This window comes from Musca vetustissima, unplaced genomic scaffold (genome assembly GCF_032173495.1).
Source record: "Musca vetustissima isolate MV318-11 ecotype Yass unplaced genomic scaffold, APGP_CSIRO_Mvet_v1 utg15782, whole genome shotgun sequence".
Classification (NCBI taxonomy): Eukaryota; Metazoa; Arthropoda; class Insecta; order Diptera; family Muscidae; genus Musca; species Musca vetustissima.
In genome coordinates this window covers 94,919-96,576 of record NW_026875967.1, presented here as the reverse complement: position 1 = coordinate 96,576, position 1,658 = coordinate 94,919, and the positions used below count along the sequence as shown (strand labels likewise).

The following is a 1,658-nucleotide window of genomic DNA, read 5'->3' as shown; positions in this document are numbered from 1 at the left end:
GAGCAAGTTTTTTATTCAAATTGGCTGTAATTTGTTATTTTGGATTCTCATTGGGTTGAAAATCTTTCTACCAAAAATTTTTAATATTGGTTCACTTTTCAGGGTAGTCGCCATACAACGATACCTTCCGAATTTCCGATTTTTGGGATTTTGGGAACGTTTTTTCAACCGATTCGGCTGTAATTTAATATTTTGGTTTCTCCTAGGGTAACAAATCCTCCAACCAAAAATTATTAATATTGGTCCACTTTTTAGGGTAGTCTCCATATAACGGTACTTCCCAAATTTTTGAATTTTGTGGATTTTGGGTGTGTTTTTTCAACCGATTTGTCTATAACTTGATATTATGGGTCCTCATTTGGTAATAAATCTCCCTACCAAAAATTATTAATATTGGTCCATTTTTTTAGGGTAGCCCCCATATATAGGGTACCTCCCAAATTTCGGAATTTTTGGAGAGATTGACTTATATTAAGTTGTAGCACGCCTCATATGACGTAAAACTAAATGTTCTGTCGATTTTCTTTTTTTTTTTTTTTTTTTTTTTGTTTTGAAAATGTTGTTTTTTTTTAATTTTGAGTCTTAAATTTTGTAAAAAAAATATTTTTTAATTTAAAAAAATTCTTCATATATTTTAACTCTCCCTCACACTCTCTCTCTCTCTCTTTCCAGCATTATTTTTGTTTTGTTTTTGTAATACGAATAAATTTTGAGAAACAAACAAATAAAAAATGGCACAACCCGAACAAGATATTCCCACATTCAAATGCGTCTTGGTTGGTGATGGTGGTACCGGCAAGACAACCTTCGTCAAACGTCACATGACCGGCGAGTTTGAAAAGAAATATGTTGCCACTTTGGGTGTCGAGGTGCATCCATTGATTTTCCATACAAATCGTGGCGCCATTCGTTTCAATGTCTGGGATACAGCCGGTCAGGAGAAATTCGGTGGCTTGCGTGATGGCTATTATATTCAGGGACAGTGTGCTGTAATTATGTTCGATGTGACATCGCGTGTCACCTACAAGAATGTACCAAATTGGCACAGAGATTTGGTACGTGTCTGCGAGAACATACCCATTGTATTGTGCGGCAACAAGGTCGACATCAAGGATCGTAAGGTCAAGGCCAAGAGTATTGTGTTCCACAGAAAGAAGAATTTGCAGGTGAGTGGAAGGATTTTTGTTTTTCATATTATGATTTATATTTAATTGGGGTTTTTGTTTTCGGTTTTCAGTACTACGACATCTCAGCCAAATCAAATTACAACTTTGAAAAGCCCTTCTTGTGGTTGGCCCGCAAATTGGTTGGTGATCCCAATTTGGAATTCGTTGCCATGCCCGCTCTGTTGCCTCCCGAAGTCAAAATGGACAAGGACTGGCAGTTACAAATCGAAAGAGATTTGCAAGAGGCCCAGGAAACAGCTTTGCCCGACGAGGATGAAGACTTGTAAAGAAGCATCAGTAGTAGTACACAAACACACCCACACAACACACACTTTCACACATACAAACCTCCTTCTCCTTTTTTGTAAAACACACTCTCTTTCCTGCTGCTCTTTAAAAAAAATATATTATTATTCTGTTGCCTGTGGTATTGGTGCCAATACTACAGCAAATATTAATACCATTTACTTTTTTTATATTTTATTTTGAAAA

At 36.3% G+C, this 1,658-nt stretch overlaps 1 protein-coding gene across 1 annotated transcript; it reads left to right on the top strand.

Annotated features, from left to right (window-relative positions):
• The first annotated feature begins 708 nt into the window (after nt 1-708).
• LOC133338516 (GTP-binding nuclear protein Ran) lies at nt 709-1,457 on the top strand. The gene is made up of 2 exons (XM_061546685.1): nt 709-1,166; nt 1,238-1,457. The coding sequence occupies exons 1-2, from the start codon at nt 732-734 to the stop codon at nt 1,451-1,453; spliced, it is 651 nt and encodes a 216-aa protein (XP_061402669.1). The 5' UTR covers nt 709-731; the 3' UTR covers nt 1,454-1,457.
• The last annotated feature ends 201 nt before the right edge of the window (nt 1,458-1,658 follow it).